Source organism: Notamacropus eugenii, chromosome 3, assembly GCF_028372415.1.
Source record: "Notamacropus eugenii isolate mMacEug1 chromosome 3, mMacEug1.pri_v2, whole genome shotgun sequence".
In the NCBI taxonomy this organism is placed as follows: domain Eukaryota; kingdom Metazoa; phylum Chordata; class Mammalia; order Diprotodontia; family Macropodidae; genus Notamacropus; species Notamacropus eugenii.
In genome coordinates, this window is record NC_092874.1 from 141291892 (window position 1) to 141316895 (window position 25004).

General features: G+C 35.3%; 1 protein-coding gene across 8 annotated transcripts in view; it reads right to left on the bottom strand.

The window, feature by feature from the left end:
* Positions 1 to 25004, bottom strand: part of LOC140533361 (uncharacterized) — a 130700-nt gene that overhangs the window by 95202 nt on the left and 10494 nt on the right. For all 8 annotated transcript variants that reach the window (XM_072653009.1, XM_072653005.1, XM_072653004.1 and 5 more), the window contains exons 3-6: positions 20368 to 20475; positions 11630 to 11714; positions 5506 to 5567; positions 4889 to 5074 (exon numbers count right to left, since the gene is read on the bottom strand). In XM_072653009.1, the coding sequence (XP_072509110.1) occupies positions 4889 to 5074; positions 5506 to 5567; positions 11630 to 11714; positions 20368 to 20475 (441 nt within the window). The remainder of the gene's footprint in view (positions 1 to 4888; positions 5075 to 5505; positions 5568 to 11629; positions 11715 to 20367; positions 20476 to 25004) is intronic.

The window sequence follows — 25004 nt, forward strand, 5'->3', positions numbered from 1 at the left end:
TCTAAATGTGATGACAAATGAGTGAACAAAATGTTAGTAAAATTTTAATCTCAAAAATCGTTACTGTTTTAAATAATAAGTTTGTTGATGCTTACTAATTACACTGTAATTGTTGCATACAGTCTATCTCTGTAGGGCAAAAACTGGTTTTATAATTTATCAGCAGCATAGCAAATAAATTTCAAAAAGTTAAGTGTTAATACAAACATTCAATGATTAGACTGTTATAAGGTAGAGCTTTTATCACTGATTGCCTTGTTGCTTTACAAGACATAAAATGTTCAGATATTCACAGATTTTTTTAAAATTCACATACAACTGTTCTCCTTCAAAAGGATAAAGAAGTTTTCTACTTGTGAATCAAATGAAGTACAATAAACTGCTTTACTTTCTGAAGGCAAACAGTTCAACTATTTAAGTTTGAGGCTAAGTCAAACTGAGAACAGGGAAGAATGAATGGAATAGCTTTCCCTGATCTCCAATCCATCTCTAAGATGATATAGGTTACCAAGGTTCCCCTAACTTCCACTACCACTAGCTTTTTGTGAATCCTTATTAAACCCTGGACAGCAATTTCTCATTATATCCATTACCCTGAATGATGACGTTGCCATTCAGGAAAATCAAGAATTTAAAAAATGCTGTGGTTTTAATGGAATGCAATTTCTAATAGCTGTCCAGATAGTTGCAGTTCTCCATGTTATTAGATATTCTATCTGTCCTAATCTTATCATTTGATTAGCAAAGTATCATTTGTATCCTTCAACTAGCCAGGCAATCATTAGCATATTCCTACAATTATATAATTTCTGGTTCTATCTTTTTTAAAAAAAATAATTTCCATAGTTGTTCTACTTTTGAGTTCATGCATTTCCATGTTAGTGTAAATCTTTTTAACTATTAAAAACTATCAGAACTATTAAGTTCCATAAGGAGAGTAAAGGCATCTTATTCATCATTCTGTCATATGTACTATAAGGCGCCAGAGTTTTAATGGTGCAGCAAATCACAACTTATTCAATGGCAGGGAGCCAAAGGCATAAGTGGAAGTCCTAAGGCCAAGGCCTTTGCTTCTACTATTTTCAGAAAGCACCAAAAGGCAGGGGTGGGTAGAGGTAGGAAGCCTAACTAAGGTCTGGGAATATAGGTTAGTTGTTAAGGAGGGTCAGGATTCAGAGAGACAGATGTAGCAGGTATGGTAAAAAGTGAGTAAATACCTGTGGGAACAGGGTATCTGAAAACAGGGTACAGTTGATCCAAAACAAATACTTTATTATTTGACTTGCTTGTTTCGTGAAGCCTTCTGACACTCTTTTAAGCCCAGTTTAGGGGTAGTCCTACCTCCCTTGGCCTTTCGCTTGGGTTTTAGCTATTGGAAAGTCCATGCCATGGCTAGTCTTTCCTGAAATAGAAACACTGTATTTGGAGTCAGATATCTGGAGTTAAATTCCTGACTAAGCTTTGGGACTCAGTTTCTTCACTTGTAAAATGAAGTTCGTTTAGATGATTTCAAAGTTCTTTGCAGTTCTAAATACTCTGAGTTTATTCTGCTGTGGACACTATACAGTAGACAGCACCATGTGCAATGTAGGCCAACAAATCATTGTCGATTTCTTAAAAATTATGACTTTTGAGCAAGGTGCATTTCTTTCCATTATATACTAATCTAATCATGTGTCACATCTCACCAAGTCTTAGTGATACCTATGAGGTCATGTTTATCAAATTATTTCAAAATTTCAAGTTTGTTTTGTTTACAATATATTCTTTGCCTTCATATACAGATGTCTGAGGCTGGAAGTATTGTTTCTAACTCTCTACCCAATTATTTTCTCATGTAAATTACTGGGCATCTATTCTATCAAACAAACAACAAGCATCTATTAAATGCTTACTGTATGTTAGATGCTGGGGATACAAAGACAAAAGTGAAATATATCTGTTCTCAAGGAACTTACACTGGATTCAGGAATATAAAATGTATACCTGTAAGTATATACAAAATAAATACATGGCAACTTGTCTGGGGGGGGGAGGGAAGGCACTAACAGGCAAGGGGTTCTTCTTTCTATGTCATTCCCATTCAGTTATTTATTAAGCACTTACTGTGTTCAAAGAATGTTCTAGATACTAAGGATAAAAAAATAAACAAAAATGGCTACTGTACTCATGTAGTTTACAGTTTTGTCTTAAGATACATGAATTAGGTTGATGGTATTAAATACCAGATAATTTGAGGAAAGAGAGGACAATAATAAACTCAGGGGAGTGGGAATCAGGAAAGGCTTCTCATAAGAAGCAACATTTCAGAGGAGCTTGGTGAAAAGATCCTAGAAGCTAGTGATGACAGCCAGGGTATTCCAGATATGTGAAATAGCCTGTACAAAGGCCATGAGTTGGGAGATGGAATTCTGAGTTCAGGGAAAAGAAAACAGATCAGGTTGGCTGGAAAAGAAAATGGAAGGAGGAGAGTAATAGAAAATACTTGGAAAAGTCAGCTAAAGGGTGATGTATGAGATGCTAACAGAGATGATTCAAGGGAACATTCTTCTTTGTCTTTTATATAGACTCAGACTGTCAGAGCAGGAAAGGTTCTCAAAGATCCAGTCTAATCTTTCCTTATTTTAGAGGAAATTGACCCTACCCACCTGAGAAGAATATTGAGGAGAACCTATAGCTTATTAATTGGGGGGGTGGGGTGCAAAGAGGAAAGGAAAGAGAAGGAAGAGAAGAGGACATGATCACATACATAAACTTCAGTTTAGTCATACCCAAGGCCCAACCCCAACCAATATACACCTAGGTAAAACAAGGAAAGTTAGAGTTAGCTAGGCTAGTAACCCAAAAGAAGTGACCATTGTGGGAACAATTTCGGTGAAATGATGGGGGATTAAGCCAGATTGTAAGAGATGGAGGAGAGAGTGGGATAGATGATAAAGTAGAGGCAGTGATCAGTCATCAAATTCGGGCATGAAAAGACAAAATGTTGCCTCGTGACTAGTTAGAAAGAATGTTTTTCTTAATATAGCCAAAAATAAGCATATTTGTAGGCACAGTGTTAAAGAGCCAATGGAGATAGAGAGACTTAATTGGGTGGGTTAAATGGAAAGTTGCTTCTTCCTTTGAAACAGAAGGGAAAAAGAGGATGTGAATAAGTTTTAACATGAGGAAGAAGTAATTTGAGGGAGCTTCCATCAGACACGCCTTTATTTTCTCAGCAAAATAAGGCCAACTCATCTCTTGAGAATGTGGGAATGAGGTTAAAATTAAAAAAAGAGAAGGTTTAGGATATGTACTATGCAAGTTTTTTACACTGAGTTGATGACATATGAAAGTTACCAAGCAGATATGAGAGTCTAGCTGTCATCATAAAGCTTCTGTAAAGCTGGAAATCCACATAGCTTTATTGATTACTTCAAAAGCACACAAGAGTCCAGTTACAAGGGGAAGAAAGGGAATCATTGAGTTTACCTAGCATTGGAGATTAGCAAGAGAGAAATGATGGAAGGTGAAAGGAGCTAGGTATTTTTTGGTGGAAGTACACACTACACTGAAATGACTAAGAAGTCAAGGCTCGATAGAAATTCAAGAGAAACCAAGAGAAAGCAGCACTGGATTGGAAGAATAAATAAGCGCTAAAGAATAAGGTCAGAGAGCAAGTTCAGAAAGCGTAAGGGAGTGAGAGAGGTAAAGGGATAAAAACATTATTGGGGAATAGAATTTCAGAGTTCAAGGACTTAATATCAGTATTTGGTTTTATTGTTTTATTTGGACATTTGACCAGTCTAGTAAATCTTTTGCAAAACATGATCTTCCCAGTCACTATAGAATCATCTCAATATCTTTAAAACATGTTCCAGAAAGTCATATTGCTTTTCAACATCATCTACATAGCTAGCTTTCCTTTTTACATCCTCCCTTTTCAAGAGTCCCAGACTTCAAGTGGAAGGATTGATGAAAACACCAACCATGCCCCTATATGTCCTTCTCATTTTTCTACCTAGAATTTTCAAAGTCTAAATAGGTACCAGTCAAAACATTAAATAAATCCTGACACAGATCCTCTCAGTCACATTTCAGATACTTGTTCCATAAGGCTAGCATATCTGCAAATGCCCAGGGCAATCATTTCAACTTATCCTTGACAAATATTTTAAATTTCTAAGTAAATGTCAGTTCTAATTCTACAAGTACCCATTGGGTTCAGGTTAGAATGTATTACATTTATATGATTTCTTATTTTTTTAATCAATAGTGATCAATGTACCCAGGCTATTTTGTTGAGGAAAGATAACACCATGACCACCATTTTCATCACCACCACTAGAAATTTCCATTATGAGACTAAAAAGGAAAGTCTGATGATTGCTTGAGCTTAGAAAATAAGCTCTTCCATAATGCCAAAAGGTAATTATTCTAACTAAATAACTGTATTTATCTCACAGGGTTGCTGTGATGAAAGTACATTGCAAACCTTAAGGCACTATACAACTGTAAGTGAATAATCAGTGATTATTACTATTATCAAGTAGAAAGTCTGAAGTTTGTGGACTGAAGTCATAAATTCAACACTTTTAAAGTGATAAATTCATATTTTTTCTTTCATAGTTACTGAAAAAGCGCAAGTGATAAATATGGCACTTTCGATATTTTATATGGAACTATCTCTTTAAGTCATTCCTGAAAATTCTTATTCTGCTTTGAAAAACATTTGACTAAGTGAATTTTATCAAAACATAATTTCATTAATTTGCATTTTATAATTTCCTTAAAATAAATATCACTTTAAATAGTTTTCTGTACTTGATTTCTTAGCATAAATATACAATTTGTGCAATATAGTATATAAGCTGAAACATAAGAAAGATATTTCTTAAAATGTGCTTACCTTTTCGTGATCTCTATTCTCTGTGTCATTTTCAGTTTTAGAATTAAGGGAATTGATAGTTGCTCCTCTTATGATCAAACCACAAGTATGGTAAGGATTGAGCCTCAGTCCCTTGTTTAGATCATAAATAGCTCTTTTAGTTTCTTTGTATGAATTCCAAACTAGGGCTCTGACACAGTACACATCCTGGAAAATGCAAAATTTAATAGTGAAAGGATAAATATGAAGATGTCATCTTTTAATTACATAAGAAAAAAGTTAAATTGGAGTGGCAAATGCAGTAAACATTGATATAAAGAGGCAAGAAACCTGAATTCCAGAGCTGATTTGGCAATTAACTAGCTCTGTGACCTTGAACAAGTCACTTCACCTCTGAGCTTCAGTGTTCTCATCTGCAAAATGGGATAGTTGCCCTTCATGCAGAATTTCCACTGATTTAGAAAACAGTGAAGAAATAAATTGTGTTCCAAAGAGACAGATGGCAGAAATACAGTTTTGAAAAAGTAAATAAGTAATTAAAATAGGGAACAAATACTCAGTGTTCAGAGCATAAGGAAAGTTAAGAACTTTGTACCTTCAAGCATCATTTATCTTACTATCAAAATTAATAAACCTACTGGGTTCAATCTGTCCAAATTAATAGCTTTGTTAGCATCCTTTATAGCTTCTTTCTTCTTACCTAAATTAATGCAAAAAAATTACAGTAAGCATATTTTTTGATAATTGTATTTTGTATTTTATTTCTCAAAGAAGTCTGGATAATAAATTCATACAGTACTGTAATGAATATAAATAGATAAAACACAATGAGAAATAATCTCATTTTATTTTTTTTCATAAAGTGCTGTGAGACAAAATGTCTAAAGTGGTCAAGTGAGAACAGCAAAAGGAAAAATAAACTATCCTCATTATCTAACTACCGTTTATATTTTTATGGGAATTATTTCCATAAACTCACACCAGAAGGTATTGGGCATTAACTTAGCTTTTTTCAAGGTGAATACTAATAGCTATAATTATTCTTATAGAGAGGAAGTAAAAGGAACAAAATTCAGAAAGACGAAGAGAGAAGGCTGGAGACCAATTTTATGATACAACTGACTCAAGTTTCTTTTCTCCTAAATAGAAGAAATAGATCATTAAACTAAGAAATTATTAAACTGTGTTATATTATTTTATAATTTATATTTAGATATATTATTTATAAGATACATATGTAATATATATCATATATTAAACAAAGGACAATTTTAAACTAAGGAAATTTGACAAAAAATATTTCTTTTAAAGTGTTAAATTCCTCCTACCAAATTGAACACTGTCACTCTACTAGGCATTTACAATGCTGTTCTAAAAAATCTTCTAACTTTTGTAAATTTACCCATAAATCTGTATTTTTAGACCATAGGACCTTAGATTTAGAGCTGGAAGGGGGTTCTCAGACCATCTACTCCACTCCCTTCATTTTACAGATAAGGAAAATGAGGCTCATGCAGATTAAATGATTTCCTAAAGGTCATAAGGCAGTATCAGAGGTGAGAGTTGGTCCTCAGAGTCTAATGCCAGTGCTCTTTTCACTGCACCATGGTTGGGTCTAAATCTATATGATCACAATGGGGCCTATTACTTCCTCAACATATGATCATAGACTTAAGAGCCAGAAGGGGTCTTAGAAATCATCTTCATTTAATGGATGAAGAAACTTAGGCTCTCAGAGGCTAAGGAACTTGTTCAATGTCACTCATATACTAAGTGGAACCCACATGTGAATTCAGGTCATCTCCTTCAAGGAAGAAGATGCTGATCTATACAACCATGAAGGTTTTATCATACACTAACATCAAAAGACTGAACAAGTTCTCTTCCAATTTAAATGCTCTAATTTTATGACTACGTGAACCCACACCTAATAATGAACCCCACAGAAGGAGAGGAGAAGGGATGTGAAGCTACTTCTTACCAGACACTCCAAAAGGTCCAGATTAAAACAGTATAAAGAAAAGCTAATCATTATGTGCTGATTTTCAGTGCACAATGAAATCATTATGGAAAAGCAAGGGTGTACTAGAGAAGAATCAATATAGATGCTATGTTTCATCTTTCCTTTGCCCCCTATAACTTCAGCCAAGCAGACAGTTGAACGTTCCATTCGCATGATTGGGATAATGTATAAGGTGCTGTCTTCTGTATACAATGGTTATACTGCTGAACCACACAAAAGGAAATGAATTTTGGTTGATTTTCCAGCATATATAAATGGCAACAGATTCACTCTCTGGTGCATGGCAGGTACCAAAAAAATCCTTGTTGAATGAATGAACAAACGATTCCCAAAATAACTAATCTGGTTTTTCTTTTCCTCTGCCACACTACTCCTCTCTTTCTCCTAAACTTAGTGGCATATGTTTACTAAATGGCTTACTAGAGTTAGAAACTGAGTTCTTGGCCATGTTATCACCAGTTAGACAGCCAATCCAAAATTTTGACCTCACTACCCTGCATTTTAACCAGAAGAAGCAGCTAGCTACCCACAGATGGGATCCCTTTTTGAAACCTGACAGCAGCCTGACCTGGAGAGGGAATAAGTATATAGCACCTGCTTCAGGTCAGGCACTATGCTAAGTCCTTTAAGAATAATATTTCATTTAACCTGTACTAAAGGACAGAAATTTGGGTTGATTATTAATTCACTTTTTTCCTTAAGAGACAAAAATATGGTTCCCATTTTATTTTATTTGTTAGGAAAACATGAGACTAAAGAGATAAAGACATTCGAAGTTATATTTTAGAGTTTATTCTAGACTTTAATCATGCTTTCTGTCTTTTCAGAGACATCTTTCTTTCTCTCTCCCTCTCCCTCTCCCTCTCCCTCTCCCTCTCCCTCTCCCTCCCCCCCCCCTCTCTCTCTTTCTCTCTGTTCTTCCAATTCTCTAGACAGCTCTTTCTCAGTACTGTTTGTTGGATCTTCATCCATATCTTGCTCCTCCCAACTGAGTGTACACAAGATCATGTCCTGGACTCTCTTCTGTTTTATCTATACTGTTTCTCAGTGACCATATCAGTGCTGGTGTGTTTAAATATCATGTCTTTGCAGATAAGTCCCAAACTATTTGGCCCTATTTTCTTTCTTAAGCTCTGGTCTCACCATCACCAAGAATCTATTTAACTTTATAGCCACATGTCTTGTAGGCACCCTAAAACTGAATAGGTCCAGATTAAAATTCATCATCTCTCCCTTCAAACCCATCCCTTTCCTGAACTTATCTATTTCTGTTGGGCACGCTACCATCTTTTCAGTTACAATGCTGGCGTCCTCCTCAAGGGCCTTATTTTCACTTAGTAAAATCCATGTATTTCACCAGATCTTCATTCTTCCCCTTCCATAACGTCTCTCATGTGTATCCCCATCTATTCACACAGCTAACACCCTAGTTCAGGTCCTCATCACTTCTTGCCTAGACTATTGAAAGAGTCTTTGCATTGGTTCCCCTGCCTCAGTCTCTCCATATCCAATCCATCCTCCACTGACCTGCCAAAATGATTTTCCTAAAACAAGAGTCTGATCATGTCATTTCCCTACTCCATAGACTCCAATGGATCTGTAAAAACTCTAAGGGTTAAAAAAAAAAACCTCCCTATTTGGCATTAAAACCCTTTACCACCTGACCCCCACTTACTTTTCCCTTCTCATTATACATTACTCACCCCTTCACATACTCTACAGTGCAAAGTGGCCTTCTGGCTGTTCCTTAGGACAGACAGCTTGTCTCCCATCTCTGCCTTTGTACATGATGGCCTTCTTGCCTGGAATGTAACTCCTCCTGTTGACCTCTAAGAATTCCTAATTTCCTTCAGAGTTCAACTCAGATTTTTCCTGGTCCCTTCTCCCTTCATAGCTTTGTGCCTCTCCCTTCAAATGACTTTGTACAACTTTCCTTCTTTTACATACACACAAATGTGTGTGTATGTACATATATACACAAATATGTAATATCTCAGCCACACACAAAGATGGCCACAGCCTTCATTTTGCCATCACTCACAAAGATAACCCTTCTATGTTGAAGAATTCTGAATTCCTATTATCTGACCATAATCTATTATTGATTTTTCACCTCTCCCTCTTCCTCCTCTTATAAAATGCTGTTATTTATCTGCACCATGACCTCCATGCCCTTGACCTCCTCATTCTTTCTCAGGCCATCTCCCCACAGTAGCCACATTCTCCTCTTTTTCCCATCTTAACTCCTTGGTGAGCCAATTCAACTCTGCACCATCCTCCTCTCTTAAATCCCTTGCAAGCACCCTTATCAAACTGCCAATTTTATCCAGCCAATCCTTAGCCTTGAATTATTCCCCCCATTCATTGCCTTTGCTCCTACACGTGCAGTGCTGAAAGAAGGTGAAGAAAATCATGTAACTATTATGACTGGATTCACTACAAATTTACATAATATGACCTTAACTGGGCCCTCCCTTCTGGTAGGAAATCATATTATACCACCCTTTTCAACTCACTATCCCATACTCCACAGGGGCTCCTTCAAACTTTTTCATCTCTCTTCAAGCTTCCCTTGGATTTTCCTTCCCTCACTCTCTCAGCTGAGAACACTGTCTCATATTTTACAGAAAAAATTGAGGGCACTCACTGTGAACACTCTTCTCCCCTCTTCATCATCTGTTTCTCAGATGCCTTCTGCCACATTCTTCTCCTTCACTCATCTCATATGATGAAAAGGACTTCTTATCAAGGCTAACCCCTCTACTTGACCAAGTGATCCCATCCCATTGTTTTCTCCAACAGTTCTACCCACTCTGCCTCCTTGCTCTCACTTATTTTCAATCTCTCCCTCTATATTGACTCATTTCCAGCTGTCTATAAGAATGCCCATGTCATCCTGAAAAAACCCTCACTTAATCCTTCCATCCCTGTTAACTGTATTCCTAACTATCTCTTCTGCCTTTTGCAGCTGAATTCCTTGAAAAGGCCATCTATAATGGGTGCCTCCACTCTTTCTCCTCTCACTCTCTTTTCAACTCCTTACAATGTAGCTTTCCGACCTTCCTGCCTTTCATAAATTTCTAATGCATGTCCAGTAGACATCTTAAACTCACTAGGTCCAAAACATAACTTTTCCTCCCTAAACCTTCTCCCCTCCTATCTTCCCTATTACTGTAGAGAACTACACCATCCTCCCAGGCTCACAGGCTCACAACCTAGAAGTTGTTCGTGATTTTTCACTATCCCTCATCTCATATCCAAGCTGTTGCCAAGGCTTGTCAGTATCAGCTTTGTAATGTCTCTCACATGTGTCCCTCTCTACTCTGACACTGCCACCACTCAAGTACAGGTTCCCATTACCTCACTCTTGGATTGTTGCAAAAGACTGCTAGTGGGTCTGCCTGCCTCAAGTCTCTTGTCACTCCCAAATAGTATTTTTCCTAAAAAAAAAAAAAAAAAAAATTCTGATATGTCACCCTCTCCTACTCAATAAACTCTTAGAGCAAAACCAAAATGTTCTGTTTGGCATTCAATAGCCAGTTTAATAGCCTACTCACCTTTCCAGCTTTCTTACCCCTTACTTCTTGACACATACTCTTTGAATCAGTGACATGGACCTCTTGGCTGTTCCACAAACAAGATACTCTACCTCTTGGCTCTGGATATTTTCTCTGACTCTTCCTTAGGCCTGGAACATACCCTTCTCTACCCTGACTACTGACCTCCCTGGCTTCCTTTTTAGTCCCAATTAAAATCCCACCTTCTAGGAAGCCTTCCCCAAACCCTCTTAATTACAGTGCCTTCCTTCTGCTAACCAATTCCTATTTATTCTGTAAATAGTATATATTTGTTCGCATGTTGTCTCCCACATTAGATTGTGAGCTCCTTGAGGGTAGGGATTGTCTTTTGCCTTGTTTTGTAACCCTAACACTTAGTAAAGTGCCTGGCACATAGTAGGTGCTTAGTCAATATTTACTGATTGATTGAAAAATATGTATGTGAAATACATACATATATATATATGTATGTATGTAAATCTCTTGTTTGATAGAATATAAACGCTTTGATGGCAGGGACTATTTTCTTTTTTGGTCTTTATATTCCCATTTCCTAGCATAACTGTCTACAACACAATTAATGCTCACTAAATACTTTCTGATTTGTATTTTTGATTAAGAAGAAAAGGAAAAATTTTAATTTTTAAAAATCAGAATAAAGGACAAAAAACATGGTGATCTTGATCTTCTCTTTCAATGATGAATGAATTAGGCTAATTTACAATTGTACTGGAGAAACAGCATTGATTTTCTCAGAATAAAGAAAATCTTATCCTTTTAAGCAAGATATTTATACATAGGAACTACCCAGCTACTACCCTTTTAAATGCCAATGAGAAAAATAGAAGTAATTGTTCATCTGCTAAGAATACATAAAACATTCCTGTAAAGATGAATATTTTCAATTTCCTCCCAAAATTTCCAAGTTCAACTAAATGCTTAAACTTTCATGCATTCTTTGTAGATAACATATTATTGCTTGAGGCATACCTATTAATTCAAAAATTATCATACTGTAGTAAAACAAACATTTATTAAGCACCTACTAAATAAAAGACACTGTAAATAAAGAGACACAGGAACAAAAATGAAACGATCCCTTGTGTTGGAGGAGCTTGCACTCTATAAAGTAATATTAAAAATATCAACATTCGAGTTCAAGGAGAAATAATTGTATCTTACCACGTATGACATGAGAAAATGCTCTTCTAGAAAATATTGGGGTATGATAGAAAGTTTCATAATTACACCCAACTTCACAGCCATTCTGGAAGTGAAAAGAAAAAATGCAAAATCTAAGATATTATGATTTTACAAAACAGCTTTATAGGTACGTCCAGAATTGATACATACAAAAGCAACCCTGATCGTAAAGCTAATGCTATGAAGTCACATCACTGACTTCACTATATTATCACTGTCAGTGGTTTTTTACATACTTCAAATCAACATTATTATTTACTTTGGTCAGGTTCTACAATATTGCTCCCAAGATCACTATAATTCTTCTAGATATTGCATATGTCATCATTCTACTATAACACTTCCTATACATTATATCAAGTTTTTATTTTGTTTTGCTGTAGTTGTGTTGAGTTTTTAAAAAAAGCCATTAGAACCCAAGAGGCTATGAAAGAAACCATACCTAACAATAAAATACACTGGTAAGAATCAAAGTAGATCGTTAGGAATGAAAAACTGGAAAAAAACCCCAACAAACCAGTAACAACTCTGACATTTAAAGGGCATGTACAGACCTACACAGTTATTATTAAATACATATACTACAAAATAGAAATATATCACAAAAAATGTGAAATGCAGATGTCTAATTTAAGGTAATTTGAGAACCATCTCTCAATAGCTAAAAGGCTAAAGGATATGAAAAGTCAGTCTCCAAAGGAAGAAATCTAACTATCAACAATATTAAAAAATGTTCCAAAACACTAATAATGAGAGAAATTCAAATTAAAGTAACTGAGTTTCTACCTTTTATCTTTGGATTGACAAAAGAGACAAAAGAGGAAACTGACAAATGTTGGAGGGGTTTCAAAAAAACAAACACACTTATGTACTATTAGTGTTGTGAGTTGGCTCAACTCTTTTGGAAAGGATTTGAAATTATGTCCCAAAAGTTATTAAATTGTGCATATGATCCAAATGCACCATTACTTATATCCAAAGAGATCAAAGAAAGGACACATGTACATACATATGCAACACACACACACACGACAGATCGATAGAGACAGAGACAAGGAGCAATTGTTTTCCCAATAACAAAAACCAGAAAGTAAAGGAATACTCATCAGTTGGGCAACAGTTAAACAAATTATGGTACAGGCATATCTATTTTATTGCACTTTTCAGATATTACTTTTTTTTTCTTTTTACAAATGGAACATTTGTGGCAACCCTATGTGGAGCATTTCTATTAGTGTCATTTTTCCAACAGCATGTACTCATGCGTCTCTGTGTCACATGTTGGTAATTCTCACAATATTTCACACTTTTTTATTGCTATTATATCTATTATAGAGATATTTGAATAGTATTCGTTGATGTTACTATTGCAGTTGTTTTGGGGTGCAATGAAGCATGCCATAAAAGAGAGTGAACTTAATCAATAAACACTGTGTGTGTTCTGACTGCTCCACCAACTTTCTCTCTGCCTTTTCTTGCTTCTCCCTATTCTTTAAACACAAAAATGTTGAAAAATATTATGTAAACTTAGTTGATAAAGCAGAAACAGGGTATGAGAGGATTGACTCCAAGTATGAAAGTAGTTCTAGTGTGGATAAAGTGCTGTCAAACAGCATCACATACTACAGAGAAATCTTTTGTGAAAAGAAGATTTGATCCATGCAGCAAACTCTGCTGTCGTCTTATTTTAGGACACTGCCACCTCAAACTTTAGCAACTATCATTCTGAACAGTCAGCAACCATTAGCATCAAGGTAAGACCCTCCTCCCACAAAAAGATTACAACTTGCTAAAGGCTTAGATGATGATTAACATTTTTTAAAGCAATACATTCTTTTTATGGTATTTTATTTTTTCCCCAGTTACACATCAAGAAAATTTTTAGTATTTATTTTTTTACAAGATTTTGAGTTCCAAATTTTTTTCCATCGCCTCATCTGAAAATGGTAGGCAATTTGAAACAGTTTATACATGTGTGATTGTATAAAAAGTATTCCCATATTAGTCAAGGTTGTGAAAGAAAAAACAAACCAAAGGGAATAAAAAGAAGAAAGAATAAAGTAAGTGAAAAAATATGCTCTGATCTGTATTCAGAGTACATCATTTCTTTATCTGGATATAGACAGCATTTTCCTTTGTGAGTCCTCTGTATTTGTCTTGGATCATTGCGCTGCTGAGAACTGAGTCATTTACAGTTGATCATCACACAATGTTGCTGATACTGTATACAATATTTTCCTGATTCTGCTCATTTCACTTTGCATCAGTTCATATATACAAGTCTTCCAGGTTTTTCTGAAATCTGCCTGCTCATCATTTCTTATTGCACGATAGTATTACATTACATTCATATAAAACAGCTTGTTCAGCCCTTTCCAAATTGATGGGCATCTCCCCAGTTTCCAGTAGTTTGCCACCATGAAAAGGACTGCTGTAAATATTTTTGTACATGTAGGTCCTTTTCCCTTTTTTATGCTCTCTTTGGGATACAGACCTAGTAGTGCTATTGCTGGATAAAAGGGTATGCAATTTGGTTGTCGTTTGGGCATAGTTCCAAATTGTTCTCCAATAAAGTATTTTTAATAAAGATATGTACATTTTAAAAGATGTAATTTAAAAGATAAATACTGCACACTTTATAGACTACAGTAGGGTATAAATATAATTTTTATATGCATTAAGAAACAAAAAAATTTGTGTGACTCACTTTATGTGACATTCACTTTATTGCGGTGGTCTGGAACTGAATCCGCAATATCTCTGAGATATGCCTGCACATGAAAGTAATTAAATATTATTGTGCTATAAGAAATAAAGAACCATTTTCCAAGAAAACTGAAAATGAACTGATGCAGCATCAAGTGAAAAGAACTAGAAAAACAATTTATACAATGACCACATTATAAAGAAAAGCAACTTCAAAAGACTAATCAATGTAATGATAAACCATAAGTCCAGAGGTCTAAAGGTGAAACATGTCACCCTCCTCCTGCCAAGGAGGTAATGAACCTAAAATGTTGAATGAGACATGCATCATTGGACATGGCCATTGTGGAAATTTGTTTTACTGAACAATGCACATGTGTTCTGTGGGCTTTCTTTTTCTTTTTAAATTTTAGTTATTTAGTTTGTGGGGAGACAATGGGAAGGAGAGATAATAAATGCTTATAAAAATAAATAAATTGACTTCTGGTGCTAAGATGGGGGAGTGAGGAAGGAACCCTCTGAAGTCCTTCCAAATTCCTCAAAAACCACCTCAGAATTTATCTAGGAGCAGGGAAGCAGCCTACCAGCCTAGCAGGAAATGTCTGTCTCACTGAGGTAGAAGAGAAGTGAGGTCCAAGAGCAGCAGCAGCAGCCAACATCACAGCAGGAGGCCTGCAGCAAGGCTCCAAGCCTGTGGCAATCCACCAGTAAGGCCCTGCCCTGCAGCAAACCAACAGCCCCTTAGGCAAGTGAGTAGTCTGTGCATTGCAGAAAGACTCCATTCCCAGTACAAGCCTCCAGAGAGGACTTGACCCCACTGTTGACCAGTTTGAAGCCCCATCCTAGGGCTGACCAACAATGAGACCCTGCCCCTGAGGCCAGCTAGCAGAGACACCCCATTTCTGTAGCAATGCAGCAGCAGGGCCCTACCCATGAGGCAGAGGGGCAACAAGATCCCTCATCCAGTGCTACCACCAGAAAGATTTCATTACTATAGCAACCCAGAAGCAAGGTCAAACACTTGGTAGGCCAGCAGCTAAACCTCATACCCAGAGGAGGCCAACAGGGAGGCCCCAACCCCTCAGCAGAAGCTAGAAAGGAAGCCTACCATCCAATGAAAGCAAGCAGCTAAGCCCTGAAGCCCAGCTAAAGTCAGCAATAAGACCCAGAGCCCTAGCACAAAAAGCTTGGGACAGTGCAGCACCAGAGCCCAACTCTCAGGTAAAAACACCAAGTCACAAAAAAAAGGCAGAAAAAATGAGCAAAAAGCAAAAAAAAAAAAAAAAAAAAAAGAACTTGACTATAAAAAGTTACTATGGTGACAGAGAGGATCAAGGCATAGACTTAGAAGAAGACAATGGTGTCAAAATAACTATATGTGAAGTCTCCAAGAAAAATGCAACTTGGTCTCTTGCTCAAAAAAAATTCCTGGAAGAGCTTAAAAAAACAAACTAGAGAAGTAGAAGAAAAACTGAGAAAAGAAATGAGAGTAATGCAAGAGAATAATTTAAAAAGAGTCAACAGCATGAGAAAAGATATACAAAAATTTATTGAGGAAAATAACTCCCTAAAAAATAGAATTGGCCAAATAGAAAAGGAAGTTTAAAAGTTCACTGAAGAAAATAATTCCTTAAAAATTAGAATTGAATGAGCAGAAGTTAATGACTATGACACATCAAGATATGATAAAATAGAAGTAAAAAAGAAAAGAAAATGAGAAAAATGTGAAATACTTAATTGGAAAAACAAATAACTTAGAAAATAGAACCAGAAGAGATAATATAAGAATTATAGGACTACCTTAAAGTCATAAAAAAAAAAGCCTGGACAACATCTTTCAAGAAATGAAAGAAAAATGCCTTGATATATTAGAACCAGAAGGAAAAATAGAAATTGAAAGAATTAACCAATCACTGCTTGAAAGAGATCCTAAAATGAAATTTCCATGGAACAGGACAGTCAAATTCCAAAGCTCACAAACCAAGGAGAAAGTACCTTAAGCAACCAAAAAGAAACCAGATATCATACAGCTACGGTCAGGATTACATGGTATTTGACAGCTTCCACATTTCAGAACCAGAGGACTTAGAATATGATATGCCATAAGGCAAAAGGAGTTAGGATTACAACCAAGATATACTTATCCAGAAAAACTGAATATAATTTTATTCAGGGGAAAAATGGAAATTTAATGAAACAGAGGACTTTTAAGCATTTTTAATTGAAAGACAAGAACTGAATAAAAAAACATGACCTCCAAATACAAAACTCAAGGGAATCACAAAAAGGTAAAAAGAAAAAAAAGAAACAAGAAAGAGAAAATGTAAGAAATCTGATAAGGTTAAACTGGTTATATTTCTATATGGCAAGATAATATTTGTAAGTCTTAAGAACTTTATTACTATAAGAGCAATTAAAAGGCGCATATACAGACAGTGGGAGTGGATATAAGATGACTTTGATGGGATGATATCCAACCCTCCCAAAAAAATACAGGGGTGAGAAAGAAAAGTGCACTGGAAAAAGGAGGGGGGGAGATTGAATGGGGGCAAATTATCCTACATAAGAGGCATGAAAGAGATCTTATAATGGAGGGGAAGATGGGGGACAGGCAAAGCTTAAACTTTAATCTCATCAAAATTGGCTCAGAAAGGGAATATCATACTCTCAGTTGGATACAGAAATCTATCAAGAAGTAAAAAGGAAGAGGGATCACAGAACAGGAGGGAAGACAGCGAAAAGAGAGGGTAGGTTGGTAAAGGCAGTGATTGGAAGTAAAACAATTATGAGGAGGGAAATGATGGGGGGATAAGAGAAAAAGTAGGATAAACAAGAGAAAAATAGCATGGAGAGAATTACACAATTAAGTATCATAACTATAAATGCTAATGGGTTAAACTCGCCCGTAAAACAGAAAAGAATAGCAGAATGGATTAAAAACCAGAATCCTACAATATGTTGTTTACAAGAAACACACTTGAAGGAGAGAGATACACATAGGGTAAAGTAAGGTTTGGAGTAGAATCCATTATGCTTCAGCTGAAGCAAAGAATGCAGGTGAAGCAATCATGATCTCAGACAAAGCAAAAACAAAAATAGATCTAATTTAAAGAGATAAATCATGAAATTATAACCTGCTGAAAGGTGGCATAGACAATGAAGTCATATCAGTACCAAACATATATGCACCAATAGGTATAGCATCTAAATTTTTGAAGTTGAATGTTACAGGAGAAAATAGATAACGAAACTACATTAGTGGGGGATCATAACTTTGCCCTCTGTGAAATAAATAAATAAACCAAAAGATAAATAGGAAAGAAGTCAAGGAGATGAATAAAATTCTGAAAAAGTTAGATATGATAGACTTCTGGAGAAAAATGAATGGGAATAGGAAGGAATGTACATTTTTTCTTAGTAGTACACGGCACCTACAAAAAAACTGACCATATTTTAAGGTATAAAAACCTCACAACCAAATGCAGAAATAATAAGTGTATCCTTTTCAGATCACAACACAATAAAAATTACATTTAAAAATGGACAATAGAAAGAGATTCAAAATTAATTGGAAACTAAATAATCTAATCCTAAAAAATAAGTGGATCAAAGAAAAAATCACAGAAACAATTGATAATTTCATTAAAGAAAATTACAACAACCAGACAACATATCAAAATTTATGAAATGTGGTCAAAGAAGTACTTAGGGGAAAATGTATATCTCTAAGTGTTTACATCAGTAAAACAGAGAAACAGCAGATCAATGAATTGGGTATGCAACTAAAAAAAGACTAGAAAAAGAACAAATTAAAAATCCCTAGTTAAATACCAAATTGGAAATCCTGAAAAATCAAAGGAGAGATTAATAAAATAGAAAGTAAGAAAACTATTGAACTATAATAAATAAAACTAGAAGCTGCTTTTAAGAAAAAAAGAATAAAATAGATAAATCATTGAATTATAAAAAGGAAAGAAGAAAATCAAATTAGTAGTATCAAAAATGAAAGGGGTGAATTTACCACCAATGCAGACCATAAAAAATACCTGGGAATCTACTGCCAAGACAAACCCAGGAACTGTATGAACACAATTACAAAGAAATTTTTACACAAATAAAAGTCATATTTGAACAGTTGGAAAAATATTAATCACTCATGAGTAAGTCAAGCCAGCATAACGAAAATGACAATTTTACCGAAATTAACTTACTTTTCAGTGCCACGCCAACCAAACTACCAAAAATTATTTTATAGAGCTAGGAAAAATAGTAACAAAATTCATCTGGAAGAACAAAAGGTCAAGAATATCACGAGAATCAGTGAGAAACAATTGTGAAGGAAGGTAGCCAAGCAATACAAAATCTCAAACTGTATTACAAAGCAGTAATCATCAAAACAATCAGTACTGTCCAAGAAATAGAATGGTGGATCAGTAAAATAGATTAAGTACACAATAAATAGTAATGAATGATCACAGTAATCTATCACTGATAAATGCAAAGATCCAAGCTCTTTTGGGACAAGAATTTACTGAAAAAAATTTCTGGGAAAACTGGAAAGCCATTTGGCAGAAATTAGATATGACAATATCTCCCACTATATTCCAAGATAAGGTCAAAAGGGGCAAGTGATTTAGACATAAAAAAGCATAACATCATAAGCAAATTACAGGAGCAGAGAAAAATTTATCTGTTGGATGTAGGGGTAAGGGAAGAATTCATAATCAAACAAGAGATTGAGAGTATCACAGGATGTAAAATGAATATTTCTGATTACATAAATTAAAACAATTTTGCAAAAACAAAACTAATGCAGCCAAGATTAGAAGAAAAGAAGGAAACCAGGGGGAAAATTTAACAGCAAGTTTCTCTGATAAAGGCCCCATTTCTCAAATATATGGAGAACCAAGTCAAATTTGCATGAATATGAATCATTCCTCAATTGATAAGTATTCAAAGGATATCAACAAGCAGTTTTCAGAAGAATTGAAGCTATTTATAGTCATCAGAAAAAATGCTCTAAATCACTATTCATTAGAGAAATGCACATGAAAACAATCCCAAGGGACCACTTCACACCTATCAGATATGTGACAGAAAAGGAAAATGACAAATATTGGAGGGGATGTGGAAAAATAGGGACATTAATGTACTGTTGGTGGAGATGTGAACTGATTCAGAGCAATTGGAGAACAATTTGGAACTTTGTGATCCAACAACATCACTACTTGGCTTGTGTGTGATCTCCCAAAGAGATCATATAAACGGGAAAAGGACCTACATGTAAAAAACAAAATTGATAGCATTTCTTTTATGGTGGCAAAGAATTAGAAATTGAAGGGATACTCATCAATTGGGGAATGACTGAACAAGTTGTAGTATATGTTTGTGATGGAATACTATTGTGTTAGAGGAAATGACAAGCAGATGCTTTCAGGAAAACTTGGGAAGACTTATATGAACTGACACAAAGTGAAGTGATCAGAACCAGGAGAACATTGTACACCATAACAGCAAGTCTGTTTGATAAACAACTGTGAATGATTTAGCTGTTTTCAGCAATACAATGATCACAGACAATTCCAAAGGCCTTATGATGAAAAATGCTATCCACCTCCAGAGAAAAATTGCTAGACTCTGAATGCATATTGAAGGATACTTTTTGAACTTTATTTTTCTTGTTTTTTTAAAAAAATTTTGTCTGTGTTTTCTTTTGCAACGTGGCTAATATGGAAATGTTTTGCATGACTTCACATGTTTAATCTATAATCAAATTGCTTGCCTTCTCTCAGGGGGGTAGGGTAATGGTAGATAGGGGACATTTGGAACTCAAAAATTTTTTAAATGAATGAATGTTTAAAAAATTCTTTTATAATGTAATTGGGAAAAATAAAATTTTGAAAAACCTACTGTCTCCATTTGCTCATTTCCTAAATATAAAGAATAGCACACTTGAGTTACTTTTATTTTTATGAAAAATAGAAACATGCTATAAGTGACATCAGTTTTACCTTAGGTATAGCTGCAATCTCTGCTGCAAGTGTTAACTGTTCTATTGCCTTCTTATGGAGATTCAAGCTTTGATAAGCTACTGCTAAATGATAATAAGTTTCAAATAGCTGAAAGATATAAATTCAAATTATTTGAAATATTTTTCTTTAGGCCATAAACAATGTTGAACTATTCCTTTTCTTTTAAAAACAAATGAAAAAACATGAGCTATATAGTTTGTAATGTCATCTATGACTGTCCCTGTGACTTACAATGTTTTCATTGTAAGATCTTCAACTGTTAGCAATAATTTTACAATCCGAAAACCCAAATCCTTCACCTAGGAAAAGGCATATGATGTATTCTAACACCCCTGATTCTAAATGTGTCCATCATTTTTTTTCCACAATAATAATTGAAAGGTTTATTTCAGGGATGCAATTGGCAGATATTAATATAGACTAACTTATGAAAATGAATTGGAATTAGAATGTCCAGCATATGAGCATCTAAGTGGCACAATGGATAGAGTGCTGGACCTGGAGTTCTGAAGACTCATCTTCCTGAGTTCAAATCTGGCCTCAGACACTAACTAGATGTGGGACCCTGGGTAAGTCACTTAACCCTGTTTGCCTCAGTTTCCTCATCTATAAAATGAGCAGGAGAAGGAAATGGCAAACCACTGCAGTATCTTTTCCAAAAACCTCCAAATGGAGTGACAAAGAGTCAGACATAACTGAAAAGACTAAACAATAACAACAATGCAATAAAAATTTAAACACGACAACTGAACAATCAACACACAAACAATTCCCCTAACCTAAACAATAAGTAGACAGTCTACACTGTGACTATTATTCTTATTTTAAGGAAGCTCTAGGGACTTCCAAAACAATAAATCAAACAATCCAGCAATGCTTTAATGACCTGAGTCAACAGTGTTGACTAAATTAATGATAAACTTACCATTGCTGATCAATTAATTTTCATATTTGGCATATTAACTCCTTCACATTAAAAGGGGAGCTTCATTACACTTTTTAAAAATTAACTTTTTTTAAGCAAGTTGGTTAGTACTAATTGAATACCATAGTCTCATGTCTACTAGACTTAGATGTGTTAACTTAGTGATTCAAGATTCCTGATGTTCTGCCTACACCATTCAGCTCTAGGCAAACCTGAAGAACCAGGAAAAATAACTTTCTGTTTCCTCAATAAACAGTGCAAATAATATCTGTAATGATCTATATTTAACATTTGCAATTGTGCTGTGAGGTGTAGTCATGAACAACTTCCTTCCAGTGTTCATGCTTGACTTGAAACAAGTATATAGCTGTGAAACACCATGGGCAAGTCACATAACTTCATAGAGTTATGAAGATCAAATGAGATAATATTTGTAAAGCACTCAGCATGGTCCCTGAAATGGAATAGGTGCCATATAAATGCTTATTCTATCTCTTTCAAATGCAAAAGCATTTTCTCAGCCCTTACCCTTCTTGAGTTTGTCACTATATTTAACACTATTAATCTCCCTGTCTCTCCTCATATCTTTCCCTTTCTCCTTTTTTGATTTCTCCTTTCCTCAAACTCCTTAATTTTGAATATTTCCTGTCAGTCCTCAACTCTCTACCTTTTCCTTTTTATGCTCCAAAATTAAGTTGTTCAAAATTAAACTAGTTATTTCTCTATTTTCTCCTTGTTGCCTCCTCTCAAAAATCAATTCATTTCCCTTCTTTTCATACTCCTCCAGACTGCATTAGCAACCACACTAGTGCACGGAGTGGGCTGCTAGCACAGGTTCTTTGATCTGCTTTTCTAAAGGAAAGACAGCTTCAAAGGGGTCAACAATCTTACTTTAATTACAGACAAGTAGGAAGAAGTGAGTATCCAAGAAAGAATTCACTAGACAGGGCTCCAACTGTCTATACAGAATAGTACAACCACCTACACACACCACCAGACCAGGAAAGCACTAACTTCTGATAAGGGGGAAGGAGGATGAGACTTTTAACAAATGGCTACCCAGGGTCCATTCCATGGAATCAAAAAGTCCTTCTCATGAGCAAACTCCCAAAGCAAAATACCAGCCTCCAAGAATATATAACAAAGACTCAGGCCCTGATTTGCTCAGAGCCAGAAGGCATGAAACCTATGTGACTCAGCACAGCTATGAATTATCAGGGTCCAAAGAAGATTAATCTTCAAGTGCTCACAATTTAGTCTGAGCCTGGGAAACTGAACTCCAAAAAGAAAACGACAAAAAATCCCACCTTGCTTGCGTTTACACAGACACAAACCTTGGAGTAATCCCTGGCTCCTTTAACACTGGCCATAAATCCTATTAACTTCTCTAAATTCATATCTGCTACTAACAATCACTTTATACAATGAATGCCAGATTTGGAATCAGAAAAAACTGAGTTCAAATTCCACTTCAGTTGCTTACTAGTTATATGACTTTGGGGCAAGTCATTTAACCTCTCAGTCCTGGTTTCCTCACCTGCAAAATGGGCATTTTAATAATAGCACCTACTTGGCAGGACTGTTATAAGGGTCAAATGAGAGAACGTATCTAAAGTGTTTTGCAAACATTAAGCACTATACGAATTCTAGTTATACATATTTATACATTCATAGACACACATATATACATATGTATGTACACATATGCATGTGTACATACAGATGTACATATAAATAGGGAAGGGAGAATATCACCTTGCAAAGTAGTTTGGACTAAAGACAATACAGATTATAAATTTAAAAAAAATATCATTGTACTGTTTTAAGCCCTAATTCTCTATGTCATGAAAAGAGAAGATTTAAGAAACCATCATCCCTTTAACTCCAGGCTGTCTGAATATTCATCAGTCTAACTTGTAAAGTGATTATGAAACTGATATTCTGTTCATTTCTACAATTATCCTAATTACCTATGGAGGAGTGAATAATGCTGATTTTAGAAGCACTCAGATTTTATTGGTCACAGATGTTTGTCATTTATTCAGAAATTCAGGTAGTTATAAGTGGAATAGCTCTTTGGATGCACTTATTTCTTCCTTTTAGAGACATGGAAGAAGCAGAGCTAATGCTTTATAAAGTACCTGAATGTGTACATCAATAGTCTCTTTTGAATCTTCTCCACTCAAATGATGCATCTTGTCAATCTGCAACTGTCTTAGTCTCCTGGGATTTCATTCTTAACACAATTATCCCACATACTCGTCTATAGGCTTATTTGTGATGAGACTGGACAGATATTCAGAAATTCACTGGGAAAACTACTACGTGATAGTAAATCAACTCTACGCAGTAAATTACCATAGGCCCAAGATACGAAAAAAACAAGATGATGCCAGAGAGACTAGGCTCAGATAATTAAAAAAAAAAGACCTCTCATAATCTAATTTTTCCACACTACTGTTTATTTCCCTCATGTCAAGTCAGTACCTATTTGTTTAATGCTTATGTATGCCCAGGACAATGCTTAACACAGGATCCCTGAGGTTGTGACATTTATAAGTAGACTAAGAACCAATGAAAATGTCAAAAACTCTTTTAATTTTCATAACTAGGTTAGGCTATTTAAAACTTATTAATATATATATGCCCAAGTTTTATAAGACCAAGGTCAAACTATAGCTGGAACTTCAGAAGAAATAATTCTTCCCCTTGACAATATAAGGGTGGCCACTTAGCCTCACCGTCACAGTCCAAGCTCATAGTCAGCTTCAATTGGTCCCTGTTAGTAAGTAACATGAAAAGATTTTTAATTCTGTCTTTGTTAAATCCATATTACTTTATATTTATTGAAAACACAGCTTAATAGGCAAAAGGCTATTTTAAAGCTATCAAAGCATTAAATAGTTTTTAGAGAAAACATTACATATTTCTTTTTAACATCTTGGACAGGAGACCTAGGAATAACCATTTCACAATAATGCCTTTTTCTAAATAGGTTCTGAACTTGTTCAATAAATTATGATAATTCTATGCTTACTAAAATATACTATATATGTAGATTATCCTACTGAGTCCTGTGGGCTATGCCTGGCAAAGGTGAGAACAAGAATGATTAAGATAACTTTGTCAATCAATCAATAAACATTGATTAAGTGCCTACTGTGTTCCAGGCACTATGAAAAGCACAGGGAATACAAAAAGAAGCAAAAGTCAGTCCCAGCTCTCAAGGAGTTTGGAATTTAGTGGGGTAGTCAACATATAAACAAAGCAAGCTATATACAGTATAAATAGAAAGTAATTTACAGAAGAAAGGCTCTAGAATTAAGAGGGGTTAGAGAGGTTTCCTATGAAAGATGGGATTTTACTTGGGACATAAAGGAAGCTGGAGAAGTCAAAAAGTGGAGTTGAGGGGGAAAGCATTTCAGGCATGGGAGACAACCAGAGAAAATGCCTGGAGCTGAGACGCAGAATGTCTTGCTGGAGGAACATTCACCCCTCTTGTGGTAGGGAGCAAGATCTAAAACTGAAAAGATAAGAAGAAGATGGCAAGATTATGAAGGATTTTGAATGTCAAACAGAGGATTTTGATCCTAAAGACAATAGGGAGCCAAGGTAGTCTATTGAGTGAGTTGGCATGGGAATGGGATGGGGAACGGGAGGGTTTGACCTTTAATTTAGTAAAAATCTCTTT